Source organism: Schistocerca americana, chromosome 1 (genome assembly GCF_021461395.2).
Source record: "Schistocerca americana isolate TAMUIC-IGC-003095 chromosome 1, iqSchAmer2.1, whole genome shotgun sequence".
Lineage (NCBI taxonomy): Eukaryota > Metazoa > Arthropoda > Insecta > Orthoptera > Acrididae > Schistocerca > Schistocerca americana.
In genome coordinates, this window is record NC_060119.1 from 188,662,952 (window position 1) to 188,687,822 (window position 24,871).

The 24,871-nt window shown below is 43.7% G+C and overlaps 1 protein-coding gene across 1 annotated transcript in view; it reads left to right on the forward strand.

Moving 5' to 3' along the window:
- LOC124615845 overlaps window positions 1-24,871 on the forward strand; it is a 456,052-nt gene that overhangs the window by 234,151 nt on the left and 197,030 nt on the right. Inside the window, exon 4 of the mRNA XM_047144039.1 lies at window positions 15,349-15,570. Coding sequence (XP_046999995.1) covers window positions 15,349-15,570 — 222 coding nt within the window. The remainder of the gene's footprint in view (window positions 1-15,348; window positions 15,571-24,871) is intronic.

The window sequence follows — 24,871 nt, forward strand, 5'->3', positions numbered from 1 at the left end:
CAGAAACAGTCTCGGCTGCGAAATCGAGACTGGTTTTTTCTTTTGGGAAAAGATCTAGAAAAATTTTATCTGTTTCTCAATAACATACCAGATGTACAAGTGTGAAACCGGAATTTGGTTGCAATAATTACAAATGTGTTGTTTGAAACTGACAAACAATATTTTGTTCAAAATAATCCCCATTGCTGTTTATACATTTTTCCTATCTCTCCGGCAGGCTATAAATGCCATGCTGTGACATGTACGTATAGTTTTAATTTTCCATGCAGTGTTTCACATTTTTGTACTAAAATTGAAATTTGTCGTGAATAGTCGCATTTGCGTGTGATCAGTGATATTTTTTATTAAAAATGATTCAATATTTTAATTTGTTGATAAATATGGAATTGAAATAAAAGTTTTAAGAACGTTGGTTCTAGTGAGATTCGAACCAACGTATTCACAAATACAAGAGTCTTACACTATGCATTCAGCTACTGTGGGCTCTGATACATTTTAAAAATGTTTTGTAGTCAGCAGCACTCCAGAATCTACAGAGTCCATTTTTAGTACTTTAAGAATTGCGTTCTTCTGATTTAGAAAACTAATTCCCGTCATTGATTATCAAATACTATTAGTGTGGAGACAATCGAAGAGGATCAGTCAGTAAGGTCGCCATGTAAGTAGTAAGTACTGTGAGATACAAAGTCACGCAAGTAAAAAATCTCTGTTGCTGAATTTTTTTGGTGAAATTAGCGTATATTATCGCGCAGCACTAAAAAGTCACTCGAACGCAGTAGTATAAATTATTCCTGATAATGATGTTGGTTGGTTGGGTGCTCAAAACTGAGGTCATCAGAGCCCGTACCACTTCCAATCCCGCCACTTATCGAAGGATGATGAGATGATGGGGACAACACAAAGATTCAGTCCCCGGGCGAAGAAAATCCCAGACCCGGCGGGGAATCGAACCCGGGACCCTGTGATCCCGAGGTAGCAACACTAGATCACAACCTGCGGACTAAGTTACTCAGAATCAAACTATAAGCAAATTAAGAAACTTACTTTTCAACGCAAACATTTTAATGTTAATTGTAGTTGCTGTGAATATCGGCTAGAAAGTGCAAAGTGTAACCAGACGTAGTTATTCCGCTTCCCACCATGAATCACAGAGGACTATGCCAATATATTTACACTGCTTGATCGAAAACACAGACTGAGGAGCAGAGACGTCAGCCGATGACAAAATAAGACATAGGCGAAGTCTAAAGCAATCACAGTGTGGCAATGTACACTACTGGCCATTAAAATTGCTACACCACGAAGATGACGTGCTACAGACGAGAAATTTAACCGACACGAAGAAGATGTTGTGATATGCAAATGATGAGCTTTTCAGAGCATTCACACAAGGTTGGCGACGGAGGCGACACCTACAACGTCCTGACATGAGGTAAGTTTCCAACCGATTTCTCATATACAAACAGCAGTTGACAGGCGTTGCCTGGTGAAACGTTGTTGTGATGTCTCGTGTAAGGAGGAGAAATGCGTACCATCACGTTTCCGACTTTCATAGAGATCGGATTGTAGCCTATCGCGATTGAGGTTTATCGTATCGCGACATTGCTGCTCGCGTTGGTCGAAATCCAATGACTGTTAGGAGAATATCGAATCGATGGGTTCAGGAGGGTAATTCGGAACGCCGTGCTGGATCCTAACGGCCTCGTATCACTAGCAGTCGAGATGACAGGCATCTTATCCGCATGGCTGTAACGGATCGTGCAGCCACGTCTCGATCTCTGAGTCAACAGATGGGGACGTTTGCAACACAACAACCATCTGCACTAACAATTTGACGTCGTTTGCAGCAGCTTGGACTATCAGCTCGGAGACCATGGCTGCGGTTACCCTCGACGCTGCATCACAGACAGGAGCGCCTGCGATGGTGTACTCAACGACGAACCTGGGTGCACGAATGGCAAAACGTCATTTTTTTCCGATGACTACAGGTTCTGTTTACAGCATCATGATGGTCGCATCCGTGTTTGGCGACATCGCGGTGAACGCACATTGGGAGCGTATCTTCGTCATCGCCATACTGGCGTATCACCCGGCGTGATGGTATGGGGCGCCACTGGTTACACGTCTCGATCACCTCTTGTTCGCATTGACGGCACTTTGAACAGTGGACGTTACTTTTCAGATGTGTTACGACCTGTGGCTCTATCCTTCATTCGATCCCTGCGAAACCCTATATTTCAGCAGGATAATGCACGACCGCATGTTGCAGGTCTTGTATGGGCCTTACTGGATGCAGAAAATGTTCCACTGCTGCCCTGGCCAGCACATTCTCCAGATCTCTCACCAATTGAAAACGTCTGGTCAATGGTGGCCGAGCAACTGGCTCGTCACAATACCTCAGTCACTACTCTTGATGAACTGTGGTATCCTGTTGAAGCTGCATGGGCAGCTGTACCTGTACACGCCATCCAAGCTCTGTTTGACTCAATGCCCAGGCTTATCAAGGCCGTTATTACGGCCAGAGGTGGTTGTTCCGGGTACTGATTTCTCAGGATGTATGCACACAAATTGCGTGAAAATGTAATCACATGTCAGTTCTAGTATAATATATTTGTCCAATGAATACCCGTTTACCATCTGCATTTCTTCTTGGTGTAGCAATTTTAATGGCCAGTAGTGTACAAGAGAGCTGGATAAATTCAGGCTCAACCGAAACTGCCAGTCGAAAGCTTTCGTAGCGCAGGTTGCTGGCGGCTGATTACCATTGAGAGACATGGTGGCGCCTCTAGCACCCACTCCTGACGTTGCACAGAGCATACAGTGTCATTTTACATAGCGGAGTATCGATATTCCATGCAAAATGTACGCTTTTTATCCTACTCGGCAGGGTAGACCACAGTTTATACTCGCTCTCGTGTTGTCGCAGAAACTGGTGGAAGAAACAGGCAGTTGCTTTGATCGATAACGGCAGGGTTCACGAAGTGAACGGCTAGCCAGAAGCAAAGATAAGAGCATAGTGAAAGTCACCGTAAGCAAGCACAAACAGTTCAGGGAGAGCCTCGAAAAATGTAGCCACAGGCAAGATCATTCACTTTAATTTCTATGGTGCTTATCGATGGTTTTATACAATAGCGAGAACTGCTGTATTTATGGGTACTCATCCGACAGTGGACGGACCCACGCAAAATGTCTGCGGTAGTGGCGGCGGCCAGCGCCCTCTATGGGAGCAAGCTACGACCGTGATATAAAGCTCGAGTGTCCCTGACCTTCCCTCCATATCAATACCCGCGCTAGGCTGGGCATTCGAGTCGCTGTCGGATACTAAAGTATGTGGTGTAAATAAGACTATAGAAGGAATCTGTGACCATTGACCTGCGTTGCCTCAGTTACATACAAAAAGTCCCAAATCAAAGCGGTCTGTTCTTCAGACATAGCACTCCGTCTTCAGGCCACAAGTGGCCCATCGGGACCATCCGACCGCCGTGTCACCCTCAGTTGAGGATGCGGATAGGAAGGGTGTGTGGTCAGCACACCGCTCTCCCGGTCGTTATAATGGTTTTCTTTGACCGGAGCCGCTAGTATTCGGTCGAGTAGCTCCTCAATTGCCATCATGAGGCTGAGTGCACCCCGAGAAATGGCAACAGCGCAATGCGGGTAGATGGTCACCCATCCAACTGCCTGCCACGCCCGACAGCGCTTAACTTCGGTGATCTCATGGGAACCGGTGTACTCTTCAGACATAGTATACACCTTAAATTACGTGTGTGACTTAAATTACTTTTTATATTTGAAGGTAGTATCTGTTCCCGAAAGAACAGATACCATTGATGAACGTGCAGCTTCTCTAGAATGAAATGATAATTAAATCGACACCCTAACTGCAAACAGGCGTTGATATACATCATTGGGGACATGTTGAAAATGTGTGCCCCGACCGAAGCTCGAACCAGGGATCTCCTCCTTACATGGCAGACGCTCTATCCATCTGAGCCACCGAGGGCACAGATGATAGTGAGCCTGCAGGGACTTATCCCTTGCACGCTCCCCGTGAGACCCACACATGTCCACACCACTACATTCGTAGTGCGCCCAATAGCTGTTTGCCCATCACACTCATTACTCGTAGCAGATTAATCTACCAAGTCCCGTACGAGTTGGGGCATAGTGTGTGCGTTCGCGCAAGAAGGTTAATGGCCGGGTAGCCATATTTTAACTATATATGAAGGTAGTATCTGTTCCCAAAAGAACAGATACCACTAATGACCGTGCAGCTTCTCTAGAATGAAATGATAAATCGACACCCTAACTGCAAACAGGCGTTGATATACATCATTGGGGACATGTTGAAAATGGGTGCCCTGACCGGGACTCGAACCCGGGATGTCCTGCTTACATGGCAGAGCTCTATCCATCTGAGCCACCGAGGGTACAGATCCTACCCTCATATATAGTTAAAATATGGCTACCCGGCCATGGACCTTCTTGTGCGAACGCACACACTATGCCCCAACTCGTACGGGACTTGGTAGATTAATCCGCCACGAGTAATGAGTGTGATGGGCAAACATCTATTACGCGCACTAAGATTGTAGTGGTGTGGACATGTTGGAAATGTGGGTCTCAAGGGGAGCGTGCAGGGGATAAGTTCTGCAGGTGCACTATCCTCTGCGACCCCGGTGGCTCAGATGGATAGAGCGTCTGCCATATAGACGGGAGATCCCGGTTTCGAGTCCCGGTCGGGGCACACATTTTCAGTATGTCCCCAACGATGTATATCAACGCCTGTTTGCAGCTAGGGTGTCAATTAAATTACTTCTTGTTGTATTGCACTCTACACTTCAAGTACACAGCTCGAATGAAGCTGACGATCGATCGTCGTGTCTTGCGTTTCATATATGGACTAGTTGTCATCTCTTTCTGATCGCTCTTATTTTTCATATGTCCTGCATACAAAGGCTGTTGCTAGGCTGTGTCATGGTAGCTGAGGTTTTATTAATTTTGAAACTGTCGTATTCTGCTCTTGGACTGGGTGGCAATTAAATGGCGATTCAGTTTTTTGTTTTGTATGTATGTTCTCTCTTATTGATTTCGTTTGCATTATACTGTACACAAGTTTCCGATAAGTCGACTAGATAGTGCACTTCTGCTAGGTCGCAAGAACTTGTTGACACCGAGTTTTGCGTATTTCTACTATTTATTTCACAATAATCACGGAGATGTCCATCTCGCTCGAAACTCCTCGTTTTCTACGGGTGCACAATCGCTGTACAACGTTTATGTAGGCGTCCTTTGTAGATGAAGCGATTTGCTGTTGCTCAGACCTATTTTTAAACCTGAGGTGAACGATCACTTCGGTAATAAGGTAGCCATGTTCATCGCGTCATCTGTCAAAGCCGACATTTTGTATCCCAAGGAGAAGTTCCGTGTGTGTCTGGTCTTACCGCGTCGTGCTTGATCCATCTGTCCGTAAGAAAACTGCTTTTATGTTTTGTGTTGGTAAAGTGTAAATACCTGATTTCCAGATGAACACATCCCCATAATAGTTCTTCCGAAATCTGTCCTAACACAACATTCTTTAATATTAACTGAATGTAGAGTGCAGGGTGTCACGTGTGCTTTACTTGGTGTGCTCCATTAACCGCATTCAGAGTAGATTAAGATGGATCTGTTAAAAGAGTCAAGTGTTAATTAATTGTAATCAAATTACTTAAGGAGGCAACCATGCTGACACAAATCAACCATGTCGACATGTTACAATAGAACTGATTTATTTTATGTTCTGCATATTATTTCAGTCTGTATAATTACTTTTGTGCTATACCGTTTTAGTCTACTTAAGATTTCCTCATTATCCACTCTTTCGTCTCACGTTCATCAAAATAAAATGGAAAACAGAAATTTATTAGAAGAATATGAAGATGATGTGAAATGAATCAATCATGCCACGAAAACGTGCAGTGATTTTTAGAACATACATGAATCCTATGAAACAGAATGCAGTACAACGCAACGGAAGGTTGTAAACAGCGTATATCTGGTTGTTGAGATAACTGAGCAACTAAGTGCGTTTTCTACAACTACAAATAATCTCGAAATTCAGGCGACGTATATTTTCCGGAAATACCTAGAAAAAAATTGAGATAGGAACCTAAACTTCTTGGCGTAGTAAGGATACGCTGCATTAAGGTTCTCTACATTGCCACTAAAACTACTTAATGAAATGATTTTGATACATTTCATGCGTTAGCCTACTTTCTGAGGCCTTATTGCAGCCAAGCGTGCAGTGACAAATCGTTCAATAAATTGAAAGTAAATTGTTGTGGCGGTACAAATTATAGGTAGGAATTCAAAATCCTAGAATAACGACGTGCGATGGACGCCGATCACGTACAGTGGCTTATTACTTTATTGCCCAACAGTGAAGTGAAGCTGATGGCAATATTGCTGTGATCGGCTTCCTCCAGCTCTATGGCGTTTATTTCCGCCCGACAAAATAGTAGAGTTCAGTATAGTTCCACAATTATCTATGATGGTGGAGCTTCAGACGAAGGTGATGATGTCGAAACACTGATCGCAAGACAACTTCAGAAGTGTCTGAAGATGAAAAAGGAAGGTCCCCACAAACTACTGGAGCGCAGAAACGAATGGCGGGCATTACTCGTGCCTCTTCTGGTAGGGACTTAACGCTATGCAGAACTATGTCCTTTTTCTTCTTCATTATGTATCGATAATGGAATGAACCTGAGGATGGCGTCCTGTATCAAAGAGGAACAGAAAATCTAAACTGACATAAAGCACAAAATCCGTTTGTCAAGATAATGAATCTTTCAACAGTTGTGACCTCTCTCTAGTAAAAGTGTCATAAAACGTGTGGGCCATGAAATGAATTGCATTAGGGAACTAGCTGGTTATCCGCCATTTCCCGTTTACCATACACTAAAACAGAAAAAGAATGAAACGGAATGAGGCCTTTTTACAGTCTAAGTACAAAATTAATTTTTACTTGGTGTTGAATATATAAATGTGGTACACAAATTACAAATTGAAATCTACTACATATTCATTGTAGTATTAGTTTATTACAAAAATTGACTACATACAATATTACTAATTAGCGCAACAAGAAATAAATTCTTCAGTGAATCCACTGATTCCAGGGATGTGATGTCCTAGACCCACGGTATTATTTTTGAAAATCATATGCGTACAAATTTTGGCTTAAAGTGCTCCTGATGTTTCCCTTGGTTTTCATAAATAGTTTAAGCAGAATGTCGGCATGATACGTTTTAAAGGACTCGGCAGATTTCCATCATCATCCTTTCGCTGTTTGCGCCTGTACTCCATCTCTAAAGACCTCATCGTCGACGGGGCATTAAATCCTGACCATCCTTAGGATTTGCTCAAGAAAGAAGAAGATCTGATTTCGGGTCGCGTCATGGCGCAAATATTCAGTTGACACAACGTACTCGTTGCGAAGTAGGTTGAACATTTCTGAACCGTTTTCGCTGTTACCATTTCCTGTCTGTGTATCTTCATTGGTATCATACTTATTGACTACACTCAGTTCATCGTAGTGAGTTTCATTCATACAAACTTTTTACCGTGACGTAGAAATGGTGAGCTTGAAAGGAACTTGAACTTAGAGATTTTGAAATAGTTTATAAATACATCTCCTCTGCTCTTCTTGGTTGCAAGAAGATTTGTACATGTTTATTGAACACTTAGTATGGGTATTGCTTCGAATATGATGTAGTGATCAATTTAGAAATGTCGGAATTGAGATCATTGGAACGTTGCCCCTCCTAGTACCAGATTTCGTCATCAGTCTGACACTGCTGTCTTAAATTCATCCATACTGAATGGAACTGGTTGAGGTCCACGACTGTATTATAAATATGTGAAATACTTTTTAATGCTTCAGTCATTTTTTACTAACATTTATTAGTGCGACTCGTTTAGACACCGTGCTGCCCTCATCAGGTGCAATACAGTAAGAAATGTCCATGCTAACAAAAAGATGTAACCTCTGATGGGGAGTGGAAAGCAAAAGCTGAATTATGACCTCCTGAGCTATATACAGGGTGAGTCACTAACTAATGCCACCTAGAATAACTCCGAAAGTATGATAGTAGCTGAAAAGTTTGTGGGACACATGTTGCGTGAGACAACGGGGGCCGTAATATGACGTTGGTTTTCTGTTGCTAGGTGGGGCCGCATCAGAGATTTGGAGGTCAGCTTTGTTTCTTTTTTTTTAATTGAGATGCTATAGTTTGGTGCTTATTTTCTGTTAGCTGCTATCGAGATGAATCCAATGATGTGTAACAGTAAGGCCTTTGAAGGTCAACGAAGGTCAAAAAGGTAGCATGAACCTCCATTTACAGAAGGCGTTCGAAGTGATGACCATTGGTATCAATGCAGTGCTGCAATCTTCTTATCATGGATTGAGTGGTATTCCTTATCACATCCATACTTATCGAAGCACATGCTCTGACAATTCTGTCTCGTATATCGTGCAAATATAAATATTCGTCGAATACGGCGTATCCATCTAACGTGCCATTGACATGTAAATCAAGCGAATGTGAATGATGTATTCCTTCGAAGAACAAGTCGATATGCTTCTCATTTACGGAGAATGCCAAAGAAATACAGTGAGAGCTAGAGACTTATACGCCGAAAGGTATCCTCAATGCACTCACCCTACACATCGCACATTTAAATATGTGTACGATAAATCGAGAACAACTGGATCTTTAACGCAACGGAAACATATCCAGCAAAGGAACGTTACTAACGAGGAAATGGAAATTGGTAATCTTGCCACTGTGATTCGAGATCCTTGTGTTAGTTCGCGTCAAATCGCAAGGGAATCTGGTATGAGTCAGAGTATTGTTGTTCGTGTTTTGCACCGCTATTAATATCATCCTTGCCATATCAGTCTCCACCAAGAATTAACTGGTAGGGATTGTATGCGTATCATTGAATTCTGCCGATGGACTCCAGATTCAGAGGGATAACACATTTATTAATTTGATTTTATTTAATGACAAGGCTACATTCACGAAACATGGAAATGTTACTTTGCGTAACATGCATTACTTGGCAACTGAAAATCCATGTTGGCTGCGGCAAGTTTCGGTCGGTGAATGTATGGTACGGGATTCTGGAGGACAGAATTACAGGCCCCTATTTCATCGAAGGAAATATTGATAGTTGGAAGTACACCACATTCCTGCAAGAAACATTAGGTCTCTTACTGGAAGAAACATCTTTAGGAACAAACAACAGAATGTGGTGTCAACACGATGAGTATTCGGCACATTTTCGCTGATGGCCAGAAAGGAGTTCCAGAGACAATTCTCAAATCGTTGGATTGGACGCGGAGGAGATGTGTCGTGCCCGATCGTTCGCCAGACTTGACGCCTCTGGATTTTTTCTTGTGGGGATTCGTAAAAGACAGTGTTTGTAAAGATGTTTCAAATATACCTGAAGATATGCGAGAGAGAATTGTCAGAACATGTGCTTCGATAAGTATGGATGTGATAAGGAATACCACTCAATCCATGATAAGAAGATTGCAGCACTGCATTGATACCAATAGTCATCACTTCGAACACCTTCTGTAAATGGACGTTCATGCCACCTTTGTAACCTTCGTTGACCTGTTACACATCATTGGATTCGTCTCGATAGCCGCTATCAGAAAATAAGTACCAAACTATAGCATCATATTAAAAAAAAAAAAAGTTGACCTTCATATCACTGAAGCGATCCTGCCTAGCAACAAGAAACCAACGTCATATTATGGCCCACGTTGTCCCATTCAACTTTTGTCCCACACTTTTCAGCTCCTATCATACTTTCGTAGTGGCAATAGTTAGTGACTCACCCTGTATATAGTTCCTGTACTACGTATACATGAGGGAGGCAATGTAAAGCTATCCTCATTTGACCCTCGCGAAATTTCTCGTAAAGTCCAATAGAAAATTGTATCTCAGTCGAATCATGTAACAGAAAAATCAAAACACGACGTCGGCCTTTATCCATGAAAATCCATCTTATTACTTTATTAACACATTAAGAATTGGATAGGATAATAGCACAAAAGGCCTGGTTCTCTTTTCAATATTCCCATCAAAATTTTTTGTCGAAGTATGGCTGTACAAAGAAATTACGCGGCAACACAATGTAAATGAACGGTCCCCACTCTCAAAATAAATAAATAAATAAAATCAATTTATCTTGTATCACACAGAGTGGTTAGCCTTCTACGAGCAATGTGGCTGGGGAAGATATGGATGAACAAACAAAAGAAACTTAGGGTTTAGGACAGAAGATAACTCAATCACACGCCCGTCCATTTGTCAAAGAAACAGCAATGACCGTGATGCTCCACTGTAAACAACCGCTACCAAGTGCAATACTCATCAGAAAAGCCATGGTTCAAATATGAACATGCAGCAAGCTGCAAATAATATGTTTAACTACACATTGCAAAAACCAAGGAAAATAATGCACACTTGTAGGTATTTCTTCTGTTACACAAGATTAGATCTGTTCAGTCATAAACAGTAATAAATTTCGATGGACTCTGAAGAATACTTGGCTGATCATACCACTTATACACATAAAGAAAGAACTGTTATTCCAAAGAAAATCAACTTTCATTTGGATAACTCTGTAGGTAATACATAAGTATTGAAGGTGCGTGTCATTGCTGCAGATTAATGAAAGAATGGACTCAATTCCTAAAATCATTCATGAACAACACCACCAAACTTCAACTTCCCATAATTTTCCTCAACCTTTCTTCCTAATTTACTTTACACATTGAAATGAGTCCACTTTAGGAGCTGTACACGAGAACAAATTCCTTTGTGCTGTACTCTTAGTGGCTTCAAATAAACTCCCACACAGAATACTTACTACCAAAATACTACTAATGTTCAAAACGCCCATAAAGCTACAGTAGCTTACATGAATTTATGATAATATAGAAAACGCTGAATAAGATTATTAAGAACAAATATCAGTGTCACTAAGTATATTTAAATATCTCAGCCCAAGAGTGTCCGAAGGACACAACAGTTTTTCCCAAGTCTCAACAAAAGAATGCCCTAGACCAGAGGTATCGTAATAGCTCTCACTTTTCAAGCGTGGACAGGCACGAAAAAGAACCACGGTATTCGCCTTGCCAACTTAACCGAGTTTACCTGACCACCCACCTACCCTACGCTACTACTGCTTGCAAAACTGCGGTAGCGGACTACAACTACTGCCTGCCTTCACGAAACTCACATTCGCTTATCTCAGTTGCACATATTCGATTAAATTATGGGGAAAATACACAGGAAAGGCAGAGGAACAGATGCGTCAGTGGAAAAATTGAGAATAAAATGACGCACTTCCTTCCTTTGCGTACAGGTAGCGTGTGGCGAGATAACACGGGAATGACGTAAAATAGCATCAAATATATAGGGTGATTCAGCGGCTCTTACTTATGGGTTTTATGCAACCTACAACGCCTTGAAAAACTACGTCCGACATTTTCATTTTCTCTCGCTCGCTACATGAATACTGTTAGTCCTGCAGAAAAAAATGAACAGGACCTTGTAAGGGGTTCACTACCCTGCTGGAGCAAATGTAATTTCGATGTATGCTCACGCGCTGCCTGCGACGGAAAATATCTTTGCTGCAATAGAGTCGCAGGTCAGAGCAGTCTCGGCATCTGTTGCAGTCTCTCACTGTATAAATTTTGACGTAAGCAGGGTTACGCTATGGCCCTGTGAAATCAATCTGAATAAACTGAAAAATTCTTACCTCATGATGGTGTCGCCGGATAACGCTGTCTATATATCTGCTTGTGAATAGCACAGCTTAGTGCAATGCTGGCCTATCTACTACTACTGGACAACATTTGTCTGAGATCTGAATTATTAGAATAACTGACTTTGCTTATTGACACAGCTGCACAGCTAGTCGTCTGATTACTAAACAACACATGACTATGAACTGAGAAGATTACTGAAATATTTAAATTTAAATAAATGACTGGATCGGGACTGGCAATGACTTAAGGCAAAATTATTCCTTCTTTCTTTATTGAGTGGTAAAAATTATATTCTGAAAATCTTTTACATTATTAATAAAGATCTCCAATCCATTGTTTGAAAAATTGAATATTACAAATGTGGGTCAACTGGTGCTGACGAACCACAAAAAAGATTGAAACAAATTCATACTAACATCTCAGACAAGTGACTTAATTACACGCATGCCAACAAAAACAATAAAATTTACCCTACAATACATGGCTATGAATTGCGCTGTACCAGCAGCAGACATTGAATATTACAAATGTGGGTCAACTGGTGCTGACGAACCACAAAAAAGATTGAAACAAATTCATATTAACATCTCAGACAAGTGACTTAATTACACGCATGCCAACAAAAATAATAAAATTTACCCTACAATACATGGCTATGAATTGCGCTGTACCAGCAGCAGACATTGAATATTACAAATGTGGGTCAACTGGTGCTGACGAACCACAAAAAAGATTGAAACAAATTCATATTAACATCTCAGACAAGTGACGTAATTACACGCATGCCAACAAAAATAATAAAATTTACCCTACAATACATGGCTATGAATTGCGCTGTACCAGCAGCAGACATTGAATATTACAAATGTGGGTCAACAGGTACTGACGAACCACAAAAAAGATTGAAACAAATTCATATTAACATCTCAGACAAGTGACTTAATTACACGCATGCCAACAAAAATAATAAAATTTACCCTACAATACATGGCTATGAATTGCGCTGTACCAGCAGCAGACATTGAATATTACAAATGTGGGTCAACAGGTACTGACGAACCACAAAAAAGATTGAAACAAATTCATATTAACATCTCAGACAAGTGACTTAATTACACGCATGCCAACAAAAATAATAAAATTTACCCTACAATACATGGCTATGAATTGCGCTGTACCAGCAGCAGACTTCAACTGCCCTGTAGCAGCGAGCGACTGCAACTACTGCCGAGACAGCTCCGACCTGCGGCTCCATTGCAACAAAGATATTTTCTGTCGCAGTCAGCGTGTGAGCAACACATCGAAATTACATTTGCTCCAGCTGGGTAGTGAACCCCTTACAACCTTTTTGCAGAAAAATTAATGTAATTAAATTTTGTACTGAGATACGTTTTCGCTAGAGGACACGGTTTTCGAGTTATTCAAGAAAAACGCGTTCGAAGGTCACTTTTGTGCGTTTCTCTAAAATAATTCGAAAGCTGCGGCCTTCAGTGAAACCGTACCACAGTACAAAATTTAACTACATTAAATTTCCTACAGAAAGATCCTGTTCATTTTTTTTTTCTTTAGGACTAATAGTTTGCACGTATCGAGGGAAAGAATATGAAAATCTTGCACTTAGTATTTGAAAGCGTTACGGATCCACCTCGACAGATTCCCTGCGTTAAATCTCTTATGTAATTGTAATACCCCTGTTGATAGCAGCATGTTCCTGTGTCGTAATGATACATATTACACTACTGGCCATTAAAATTGCTACACCACGAAGATGACGTGCTACAGACGCGAAATTTAACCGACACGAAGAAGATGCTGTGATATGCAAATGATTAGCTTTTCAGAGCATTCACACAAGGTTGGCGCCGGTGGCGACACCTACAACGTGCTGACATGAGGAAAGTTTCCAACCGATTTCTCATACACAAACAGCGGTTGACCGGCGTTACCTGGTGAAACGTTGTTGTGATACCTCGTGTACGGAGGAGAAATGCGTACCATCGCGTTACCGACTTTGATAGAGGTAGGATTGTAGCCAATCGTCATTGCGGTTTATCGTATAGCGACATTGCTGCTCGCGTTGGTCGAGATCCAATTACTGTTAGCAGAATATGGAATCGGCGGGTTCAAGAGGGTAACACGGAACGCCGTGCTGAATCCCAACGGCCGCGTATCACTAGCAGTCGAGATGACAGGCATCATATCCGCATGACTGTAACGGATCGTGCAGCCACGTCTCGATCCCTGAGTCAACAGATGGGGACGTTTGCAAGACAACAACCATCTGCACGAACAGGTCGACGACGTTTGCAGCAGCATGGACTATCAGCTCGGAGACCATGGCTGCGGTTTCCCTTGACGTTGCATTACAGACAGAAGCACCTGCGACGGTGTACTCAACGACGAACCTGGGTGCACGAATGGCAAAACGTCATTTTTTTCTGATGAATACAGGTTCTGTTTACAGCATCATGATGGTCGCATCCGTGTTGGCGACATCGCGGAGAACGCACATTGGGAGCGTATCTTCGTCATCGCCATACTGGCGTATCACCCGGCGTGATGGTATGGGGCGCCACTGGTTACACGTCTCGATCACCTCTTGTTCGCATTGACGGCACTTTGAACAGTGGACGTTACTTTTCAGATGTGTTACGACCCGTGGCTCTATCCTTCATTCGATCCCTGCGAAACCCTACATTTCAGCAGGATAATACACGACGGCATGTTGCAGGTCTTGTATGGGCCTTACTGGATGCAGAAAATGTTCGACTGCTGCCCTGGCCAGCACATTCTCCAGATCTCTCACCAATTGAAAACGTCTGGACAATGGTGGCCGAGCAACTGGCTCGTCACAATGCGCCAGTCACTACTACTGATGAACTGTGGTATCGTGTTGAAACTGCATGGGCATGTACACGCCATCCAAGCTCTGTTTGACTTAATGCCCAGGCATATCAAGGCCGTTATTACGGCCAGAGGTGGTTGTCTGGGTACTGATTTCTCAGGATCTATGCACCCAAATTGCGTGAAAATGTAATCACATGTCAGTTCTAGTGTAATATGTTTGTCCAATGAATACCCGTTTATCATCTGCATTTCTTCTTGGTGTAGCAGTTTTAATGGCCAGTAGTGAAGTAAAAGATGACTGAAGCAGGGAAAATTATTTCGTAAACAGTGTTCTCTCGTGTATCACTTTAATATCTCCATAGATTTTTGTGAGCAGATTTGGTGCAACGATATTACAGACTGCTGTGGAGAGGGATTACTTAAGAGTCAGGATGGTTCTACAGATTTTGTTCTGTTTCGTTTGTATGAAAGACAAAATCAGAAAGGGGACGTGCGAAAAATTTATACTGGGATGCTGCGCTCATAGGACAGCTGTTATTGCTACCAGTGTACCATCATCTAGCCAAGCAACACTGGAGGAAAGCTGGTACTACTTTGGGAGGTGGTGGCCAGTGAATGACAGGCGGTGGTGCAGGTAGGGCCGTGAGTGACGAGCGGTGGTGTGTGGGCAGGACGAAGCGCTCGCTACGCTCGATGCTGATGGCGCCGGGGACGCTGTGGTGCGGGCCGAATGGGGACGTGGCGACGTACGGTCGACTGGGGCCGCTCAGCCAGGAGGACCGCTGCTGCAGACAGCACGACCGCTGCCGCGCCAACATCAACGCCTTCACCACCAAGTACCACTTCTTCAACTACCGGCCCTTCACCATCAGCCACTGCCACTGCGACCATAGGTAAACATCACACAGCGCTTCACACGGACCGTGTTCTGCTTGCACTATTCGACGTCCTTGCTCGGGCCTCCGGTTCTCTCCTGTTGGCCGAGCCAACACTTTTACTGCAGGTAAAGTAGGGAGAACTCATTCCTTCTGAGCTTGTATCAGAAAAGACCAGTGAACGGAAACCAATTGAGCGTCACGGTCCTCGCAGGACGTCTGACCACTACAGCTGGGTAATGTTGACCTTCTTCACCGGTGTTCACTTAGACATAATTGAAGTTCACCTGCGTCGTTTCTACAGCGTTGTTTGTCCAACTTTGAGGGGTGGCCTTCGATGGAGAGTTTATACTTCCAGTCTGTGGCAGTCTAGTGACACAGTCCTTCCTTCAACATCTTCATCCACAGTCCGCAATCCAACGTGTTTTATAGAGTGGAGATACCTTTATACCAATTTCCTTTCCCGTCTCACTCATAAACCGAGCAAGAGAAATAGAATGAAATTTTCACTCTACAGCGGAGTGTGCGCTGATATGAAACTTCCTGGCAGATTAAAACTGTGTCCCGGACCGAGATTCGAACTCGGGACCTTTGCCTTTCGCAGGCAAGTGCTCTAACGACTGAGCTACCCAAGCGCGACTCACGCCCCGTCCTCACAGCTTTAATTCCCCCAGTACCTCGTGTCCTACCTTCCAAACTTCACAGAAGCTCTCCTGCGAACCTCGCAGAACTAGCACTCCTGGAAGAAAGGTCCCGAATTCGAGTCTCGGTCCGGCACACAGTTTTAATCTGCCAGGAAGTTTCGAGCAAGAGAAAGATTATTACCTGTATGTGTGAGACCTTATCTACATCTACATCTACATCTATACTCCGCGAGCCACCTTACGGTGTGTGGCGGAGGGTACTTATTGTACCACTATCTGATCCCCCCTTCCCTGTTCCATTCACGAATTGTGCGTGGAAAGAACGACTGCTTGTAAGTCTCCGTATTTGCTCTAATTTCTCGGATCTTTTCGTTGTGATCATTACGCGAGATATATGTGGGCGGTAGTAATATGTTGCCCATCTCTTCCCGGAATGTGCTCTCTCGTAATTTCGATAATAAACCTCTCCGTATTGCGTAACGCCTTTCTTGAAGTGTCCGCCACTGGAGCTTGTTCAGCATCTCCGTAACGCTCTCGCGCTGACTAAATGTCCCCATGACGAATCGCGCTGCTTTTCGCTGGATCATGTCTATCTCTTCTATTAATCCAACCTGGTAAGGGTCCCATACTGATGAGCAATACTCAAGAATCGGACGAACAAGCGTTTTGTAAGCTACTTCTTTCGTCGATGAGTCACATTTTCTTAGAATTCTTCCTATGAATCTCAACCTGGCGCCTGCTTTTCCCACTATTTGTTTTATGTGATCATTCCACTTCAGATCGCTCCGGATAGTAACTCCTAAGTATTTTACGGTCGTTACCGCTTCCAATGATTTACCACCTATGGCATAATCGTACTGAAATGGATTTCTGCCCCTATGTATGCGCATTATATTACATTTATCTACGTTTAGGGAAAGCTGCCAGCTGTCGCACCATGCATTAATCCTCTGCAGGTCCTCCTGGAGTACGTACGAGTCTTCTGATGTTGCTACTTTCTTGTAGACAACCGTGTCATCTGCAAATAGCCTCACGGAGCTACCGATGTTGTCAACTAAGTCATTTATGTATATTGTAAACAATAAAGGTCCTATCACGCTTCCCTGCGGTACTCCCGAAATTACCTCTACATCTGCAGATTTTGAACCGTTAAGAATGACATGTTGTGTTCTTTCTTCTAGGAAATCCTGAATCCAATCACAAACCTGGTCCGATATTCCGTAAGCTCGTATTTTTTTCACTAAACGTAAGTGCGGAACCGTATCAAATGCCTTCCTGAAGTCCAGGAATACGGCATCAATCTGCTCGCCAGTGTCTACGGCACTGTGAATTTCTTGGGCAAATAGGGCGAGCTGAGTTTCACATGATCTCTGTTTGCGGAATCCATGTTGGTTATGATGAAGGAGATTTGTATTATCTAAGAACGTCATAATACGAGAACACAAAACATGTTCCATTATTCTACAACAGATTGACGTAAGCGAAATAGGCCTATAATTATTCGCATCTGATTTATGACCCTTCTTGAAAATGGGAACGACCTGCGCTTTCTTCCAGTCGCTAGGTACTTTACGTTCTTCCAGCGATCTACGATAAATTGCTGATAGAAAGGGGGCAAGTTCTTTAGCATAATCACTGTAGAATCTTAAGGGTATCTCGTCTGGTCCGGATGCTTTTCCGCTACTAAGTGATAGCAGTTGTTTTTCAATTCCGATATCGTTTATTTCAATATTTTCCATTTTGGCGTCCGTGCGACGGCTGAAGTCAGGGACCGTGTTACGATTTTCCGCAGTGAAACAGTTTCGGAACACTGAATTCAGTATTTCTGCCTTTCTTCGGTCGTCCTCTGTTTCGGTGCCATCGTGGTCAACGAGTGACTGAATAGGGGATTTAGATCCGCTTACCGATTTTACATATGACCAAAACTTTTTAGGGTTCTTGTTTAGATTGTTTGCCAATGTTTTATGTTCGAATTCGTTGAATGATTCTCTCATTGCTCTCTTTACGCTCTTTTTCGCTTCGTTCAGCTTTTCCTTATCAGCTATGATTCGACTACTCTTAAACCTATGATGAAGCTTTCTTTGTTTCCGTAGTACCTTTCGTACATGATTGTTATACCACGGTGGATCTTTCCCCTCGCTTTGGACCTTAGTCGGTACGAACTTATCTCGCTTGAGTGTCCAAAACTCATAGTAAGGGTTGTAACATTCGAAAATGAGCCGTGTGTAACACCCGATTGCAGCAACACATGTCACGAGTATAGACTCCATATCCAAGGAGTCTGTTAAAAACTGGTGTATAGTGAAAATGGCAGCTCATCGCCAGTTAATCGCCTTCGAATGTGGGTTGATAATTGGTGAAAGACTCGTGGATGACAGCACGTCAGAGTTTAAGTAACAATTCGAGTTTCCAAGGTAAACAGCATCTATAGTGGACCTTCAGTACAACGGAGACAATGTTTCCACACGCATAAACCGCCACACAACGATCGGACGTCACGTCATCTCAGCAGAACCATCGACAAAGTAGTGAATGCAAGATTGACTCCGACTTGAATGTGGGATGTCGTGACCCGATTTCTGTCTGGACTATATGCAGACGCACCACATGCTCTTCAGCAGCCGACGGCCGATAACACGTCCAGAGGCTTCTCATTACTTTTGGTCACTCGGTGTATTTTCTCCCTACGATCCTTATGCGAGGTAAACATTGGACGCGGTAGAATCGTTCTGCAACCTGGTTCTCCAAACTTCTTATTCTCAAATAGATCGTTTCTTCCTATCAAGGATGAAGCTCTGTGAACATTTCCACAAAACTCTCGTACTGACGCAGCCGAGCGATAACAAATCTAACATCTCGCCTCTGAACTACTTCGATGTCTCCTTAAAATACGATCTGGTGGGTATCCCGAACACTGCAGCAGTATTCAAGAATGGGTCGCACAAATATTCTGTACACGGTCTCCAGAATACATTCGCTGCACTTTCCCCCTCTTTTATCCTTCTTAAGTTTCTTCTTTCTCTCTTCATTCTCAGTTTGGTCCTGTGCTAGAGTAGCCTTCGGACACCTTCATACAGCCGAATGAGCCCCTGCAGAGGGAATACTATGTGCAGGATACTGGGCACTGATCAAATCGAGAAATAAACTGAATAATAACGACGACAGTTTGAATAAAATATTTTTATGTATTAGGTCCTATCATTCTCTAAATGTCAGAAAGAAATCATGAAGAAACCTCTAAATTATCGCAACCCGTCGAGAAAGCGCAGTGTTAAGATACTGGATTTCCAGTCGTTGGACGCAGTTGAAAGACCCGTTCAATCACTCAGATTGATTAGACCTTGTGATCCGTCTCTAAAAACCTCGTCATCACAGGACGGTAGACCGTACGCTTATTTTACGATCCTGACGTATAGTACCGAGCGAGTCCAACCTTCTGGTGTTCTTTGTGATTCTTTCGTTTTTATAGACACGGCGGTTGGTCAACATCGCGCGGTCTAACAGAGCTATCATAAACTTTACCCTTTTGTTTTATTTTTATTAACTTAGTAAAAATCGGTTGATGTGTTGCAGTTAAGTCATGGTAGTGAATTAACATGAATTTCGTCAGCCACATGCGTGCAAACAAAGAGCGGTGAAATGTCGCGTACTCCTGTTCAAATACCACAAAGGGATTTAGGCTGTCTCCAAGAATGTCCACATAACGTACATCTGTCATTGGTCCCTGCATGCAGACAGAGGACCAAGCTTTCTCACCATTACAAACAAGGAAGAAGTACTGACAGAATTGGATAAAATAAATGAAATTAAGCCTAACTAAGAGTACTTCTTTCTTGTCCCTGGTTACATTGTAATACAGTAATAATATAATTATGATTTATTGGGTTTGTTACCTAAATGAGACGTGAGAGTCACGCTCGATGGTGTTTGCACCGCAATAATCAATTACGGTCGCCTTACCTTTCAATTTCAGCTCATTTCTCGAATAATTTTGCAAAAACTTTCGAAGAAAACACTAACAAGTGTTTTATCAGTGTGTTTATCTTTTCAAGAGCTTTGAGTGCCATTAAAATTATATCGTTACCTTCAGTATTTCGGTTGATGCATGAGTCAAAAGCTTTAAACATGATGACCTTTCTAGACTCTGAGAAGCTCATCTGCAGAAACCAGCGCTGTTTTAGGAAACAGCGGTCATGTGAGATACAGGTGACCCTTTTTATGCATGATATACAATAGGCTCTAGATACCGGCTCCCAAGTTGATGCCATGTTTCTCGACTTTCGAAAGGCGTTCGACTCAGTTCCGCATTGTCGCTTGCTACAAAAAGTGCGCGCTTACGGTCTGTCCGATGACATACGCGGTTGGATAGAAAGTTTTCTAACAGACAAGGAGCAGTATGTCGTCCTTAACGGTGTGACTTCAACAGAAACAAGCGTAACTTCAGGTGTGCCCCAGGGCAGCGTAATAGGTCCTCTGCTTTTTTACAATTTACATAAACGATCTGGTTGATGGTATTGACAGCGGCCTTAGACTGTTTGCCGATGATGCTGTAGTCTACAGGAAAGTAGTATCACACGAAAGTTGTGAACAAGTCAGTGAGGATTTGCAGAAAATAAATGGGTCTTGTAATGGCTGGCAGTTATCTTTCAATATTAGTAAGTGTAACCTACTGCGTATAACAAGGCGAAAATCCCCATTAATGCACGAGTACAAAATAAATGCCCAGTCTTTGGAAGCGGTAACGTCCGTCAAGTATCTGCGTGTGACTATTCGAAATTATCTCAAATGGAATGATCAGATTACGCAAGTAACGGGTAAGGCGAAGTCTAGATTGCGGTTTATTGGTAGAATCCTGAAGCGATCCAGTCCTTCAGCAAAGGAAATAGCTTACAATACGTTAGTTCGTCCGGTCTTAGAGTATTGTTCGTCTCCAGAATGAGATTTTCACTCTGAAGCGGAGTGTGCGCTGATATGAAACTTCCTGGCAAATTAAAACTGTGTGCCGGACCGAGACTCAAACTCGGGACCTTTGCCTTTCGTGAGCAAGTGCTCTACCAACTGAGCTACCCAAGCACGACTCACGCCCCGTTCTCACAGCTTTACTTCTGCCAGTACCTCGTCTCCTACCTCCCAAACTTCCTGTGGCTAAGCCATGTCTCCGCAATATCCTTTCTTTCAGGAGTGCTAGTTCTGCAGGTTCGCAGGAGAGCTTCTGTTAAGTTTGGAAGGTATGAGACGAGGTACTGGCAGAAGTAAAGCTGTGAGGACAGGGCGTGAGTCGTGCTTGGGTAGCTCAGTTGGTAGAACACTTGCCTGCGAAAGGCAAAGATCCCGAGTTCGAGTCTCGGTCCGGCACACAGTTTTAATCTGCCAGGAAGTTTATTGTTTGTCTGTGTGGGATCATTACCAGTTGAGTCTGATTCAAGAGACTGAGAAGGTCCAAAGAAGAGCGGCAAGATTCGTGACTGGTACATTTAGCCATCGCGAGAGTGTTCCAAATCTCATAGAAAGTTTGAAGTGGGACACTCTTGCAGACAAACAGAAGGGGCTGCTCACTAAATTCCGAAATCCGATCTTCACCGAGGATGTAAAGCATATATTATTACCACCAACTTTCTAATCGCGCAATGATCACCATTCAAAGATAAGGGAAATTAGAGCTCGTACTGCGGCGTTCAGACAGTCGTTTTTCCCTCGTGCGATCCCCTAGTGGAACAGAGGGTGAGAAATATGACTTTGGCGCGAATTGTGCCCTCCGCCACACATCGCTTGGTGCCTAGCGGAGTATATATCTAGATGTAGATGTAGAAACTTACCGCAGAATTACGCGCCTCTGCCCACTATCATTTGCCGAAAACGTCGTTTGGTATCTTGAACCGCTCACGAAAGAAAAAAGGTATATCGTCTTACGCGATTCGCCCTGTAGAAGAATGTATAGATCTCGCGAGACGCCGCTGTACTGCCGCGCCGTAGCTCGGTCGCCTCCTACCAGCCGCGCGGCCTGTGGACGCTGGCAGTAAAAGAGCCGGAATTTCGTTGCAGCCGGCCAGAGTGGTATCGTGTATAAATTATCCCCAAATGCCCTGCCCAGGCTCCTTATTACGGACGGGCAGACTCAATTAACGTCGGCGGGCCCGGCTGTGGGGGTCGGTGAGCGCGATAAGTTTCGCCAAGTCATTACCCCGGCGGGCCCCTCCCCGGCGTTATGGCGTCCATCTTTTGACTGGCGTTAATCTCTTTTACGGCGATCGTTCCGGGAGGAACAGATCTGTACGGGGACCGGTCCGGGATAAGGCGGGATGCGCCGCTCCGCCTCAGACGGCGATAAGTCGGCCTTTGATTTAGCGCCTGGGCGTAGGCCGGCGTGTCCGAGACGCAGGGAATTAATTGTGGACGATAAGCGCGCAAGTGTTTCCTCTCACCTCGCTGCGGCTCACCTGACAGTTCTCCCTCGTGATACCCGGAAGGGCTCCACTAACACGCCTCTCGTCGACTGACTATCCTCAACGATGTGCCACGGTGAGGATTCTGGACCCCATTTAAAAGACAAGGGATCCAAATCCAAATCCAGCTTCCACAATCCTCTCTATTATTTCCTTATCTGATAAACTACGATGGAGGATCGGAAAGTAACGAACAGTAATTTTGTTCTCCCCTGGTATTACACTTGGAATGCTGAATGCTGAATTTATAGTTTGAATTTCGCCCTACAGAGGGTATTTTATTTTTACGTGCAGCTCTAGCGAGAGAAGTATGTACTACGAAACAAACATGGAGCGCATGTTGCTGTAGTCAACTTGCGAAGAGCAGCGAAGCATAATTCGATTTTCGTGGACCAATGTGCATATACCGGAAATTCTGGGACATGCGTAACATGTGTGGAGACGACTGTGTGGACCGAAGCAGTGTCTCCAGGTGGTGTGTATTCTTCCAAGATGGTCGAGTGAATCTAAGTGATTCGACGCGCTACAACCTCGCAGAATGTTGGGTCCGTTGAGGCATCAATTTTAAACGACCGGAGTGTGCAACTGCGAACCTTATCGCAGCAGTTCAGCATATCCTATGGGCGGTGTACGATATTGTTCATGACATACTGAAATTTATTGTGTTACGGACATACACAGCGTACACCACTTAACAGCAATGTAGCTCATAGTAACTGTTCAAAGCAGCGACTGCCGGCCTCAATGCTTGTATTGTAACGGCACACGCACTGCTGTACACTGGAATTGGTAGCGGACGATAAACAGCGACAACACGATCACCAAACGGGCATACTGTACACAATTCAGCTCATAGCACAAGTGTCATATGACGAACCCATACATCGCACCGGCACATCAACCTGTGCCACATGCACACCACCATCCCTGATGTCAGCTGCCCGTTGCATCAGACAGCTTGTGATGTGTCCATGGTGAGGTGTGTTAGTGTGTACAGTGTATGGCTCGTAGTCAGAGGTGGAACGTTACTAACCCTGCCACACAGCAGGATGTACTGCCCGTAAAGCAGAACGAATTTACAGAGAGCACTTTCCCAAAGTCGTCACCTTAATCAGAAGAAGCTTGTCTCCGTGTATAGCAGCTTACGAAAGACGGGGTCGTTGACGCCGCGAAGAGGCGGCCAAGGATGCCGCCAAAGACATGTTTGAACATCAGACTTTGAGGAGGTGTTGTTGTATCATGTGGCTGACCACCCAGCAATAAGTGCTGGTCAGCTTGTTCTTGAAAAGCACACTTCGAATGGTACAGTGTGGAGAGTGCTGGTGGAACAGGTATTACGCTGCCACAGTTTTTGGAGTTTGTGTCCTTTGTTGTCTACGGAAGGATGTAGGTTCGACACGTTGGTGCGCCAGTCCACTCCGATGTTAACGTCCGCGAGCACCTGAACAATACATGCCCTCATCGTTGGGTTGGCAGTGGAGGTCCATGGCCAGCACGATCGCTGGATCTCACACCTCTCGATTTTTTCCTCTGGGGTTTCGTCAACATTTGGTGTATGAAACCCCGGTAGAAGCGGATGAAGACTTGCTTGCTGCCGGCCGCGGTGGTCTCGCAGTTAAGGCGCTCAGTCCGGAACCGCGCGACTGCTACGGTCGCAGGTTCGAATCCTGCCTCGGGCATGGATGTGTGTGATGTCCTTAGGTTAGTTAGGTTTAAGTAGTTCTAAGTTCTAGGGGACTGATGACCACAGAAGTTAAGTCCCATAGTGCTCAGAGCCATTTGAACCATTTTTGAACTTGCTTGCTGCTCCTGGTACAACAGACACCAGGGAGCTTTGAGAAAATCCGGTAGAACTTCATGCACCATTGCCACTCATGCACTGAGACTGGCGGTTTGAACAATTACTTTGAGCAACGCTGTTGTTATGCTATGTACGCTGTGTATGTCAATAACACAATGAATATTCATTTCCGACCATTGGTTTCCTACCTCAATGTGAAGGGCTTATTTCAATAGTGGTACAAGTCCATTATTAATCATTGTGGATACAGAATCCTAAAGTTAAATGAGCGCTGAAAACTCTGCAGTTGAGATACCGGAAATATTCAAGCATATGGCTTCTTGCTAGAGATGAACATTTCTTTCTGTTTGTTTGGATCATTAATATCAGAAGCATTATAGGCAGAAAATTGGAGGTTATGTACTTTTACCACTATTTAAATAAGCCCTTCA